The 1,398-nt window shown below is 50.1% G+C and overlaps 1 protein-coding gene across 1 annotated transcript in view; it reads right to left on the minus strand.

Moving 5' to 3' along the window:
* Positions 1 to 671: 671 nt before the first annotated feature.
* The window catches only part of EMH_0053090 (uncharacterized protein), a gene marked incomplete at both ends in the record, with an annotated part of 1,356 nt that continues 629 nt past the window's right edge, over positions 672 to 1,398 (minus strand). Inside the window, one exon of the mRNA XM_013496949.1 lies at positions 672 to 1,395. Coding sequence (XP_013352403.1) covers positions 672 to 1,395 — 724 coding nt within the window. The remainder of the gene's footprint in view (positions 1,396 to 1,398) is intronic.

Below are 1,398 nucleotides of genomic sequence, written 5' to 3' on the forward strand. Positions count from 1 at the left end.
CTGAGCTTGTAGGGCGGCAACGCCGGTGTACGCTCCGCACGCCGATTTTTTGAGGCACCTTGAATTTCTCTGTGATCGTTCAAGTCCTAACGGCAGCATCTGCATTCACTTGCCATGAGTTCGTAATTGTTGAATCAGGCCAGCAACTCACCATGTGTCCTCCACCAGAACCGTAAGACCTACGAATCTGAACTAAGACGATCTAGACTACAATGGGTTGCCTTTACAGCGCAGCAACGTTATCTGCCATTCCGATCTGTCACGGGTTTAAGCTGTAAGACTTAAGACCTGTGCAGAATGTTCTTGTCACAAAGTAGTTTGTTCCAAGGCAGTTCACTAGGTCACTAGTGCATATTTCGGCAAAGCAGACGCTCTGCNCGCAACTCTGCTTTCGCTCTTTTACGGTGCTGCCGTGAAATACCCACTACCATGGTGCAAGTGTCGCCAAGGTGTATGTGTACACACAACTTAAGAGTGATTAAAAAACGAACAGACCCTTGGTGATGTCACACGTTTGTAACTGGGGCCTTAAAGTATAGCCCCTTCCGGCTGGTTCGTGAAGATTAGGAAGGCTGCTACTAATGGAGCAATACTAGTACCCCAAAACGTGGCAGAAACCTGCGATATCTGCCCCAGTTTACTGAATTACGAAGAAAGAAAGCAGCTGCACACTACGTACGCGCTTCAGCGGTAATGTGTCGCGCTAGATCAGGGAACTCCTGCATAATCCCCATAGAGGTAATCCTATGGGCTCTGTTGGGCTCCAGTAGCCGCAATGTGAGCTCTTTCCATCTCTGTGAGACGTCTGCAGCGTCTAGACGAGCGCGTAACACTTCGGACCGCGTCTGTGTTGTTAGCAGCTGTTCTGCTAGCTGCTTTGCTTGTTCCATCTCGGTGCAGGAATCTGAGTTATACGGAAGCTCCCCGGTAAATAGCTCGTAAAGAAGTGTTCCGAGGGACCACATGTCACAGCTGGGATGAAACACTATCGGATTTCCCGACTGCTTGGATTCAGAATACGACAGGGCCAGCTGAGGCTCCATCCTATGGGGAATCAACACTGCAAAGGCCCCGAGCGCAGACCCAAAGGGCCCAGAGGAGTGAAACGTTTCCAAGACAAATGTGCCGTCAAATCGTACAAGGAGTGTATTCCAGTCGAGATTCGCGCTGCTGATTCTTGCTTCCTGCAGCTTGAGAACCATCTGAAGCAAACGGCTGGCAGTGTAATCCTTGGACTGAGAAAGAACTTGGCTTTGTAGGTCCAGCGACATTATATTCCCTTGTAGCCTCTCCATAAGCTGAACTCTTCGAAAGACGTAACATTCATTGACAAGGGTTGCCTCCTGGGCTCCCGCAATATTGGCGGTGTACACCGGCACAGCAATCGGCTGCTGGGGT

The sequence above is a fragment of the Eimeria mitis genome, genomic scaffold, assembly GCF_000499745.2.
Source record: "Eimeria mitis Houghton genomic scaffold, Emh_scaff2391, whole genome shotgun sequence".
In the NCBI taxonomy this organism is placed as follows: domain Eukaryota; phylum Apicomplexa; class Conoidasida; order Eucoccidiorida; family Eimeriidae; genus Eimeria; species Eimeria mitis.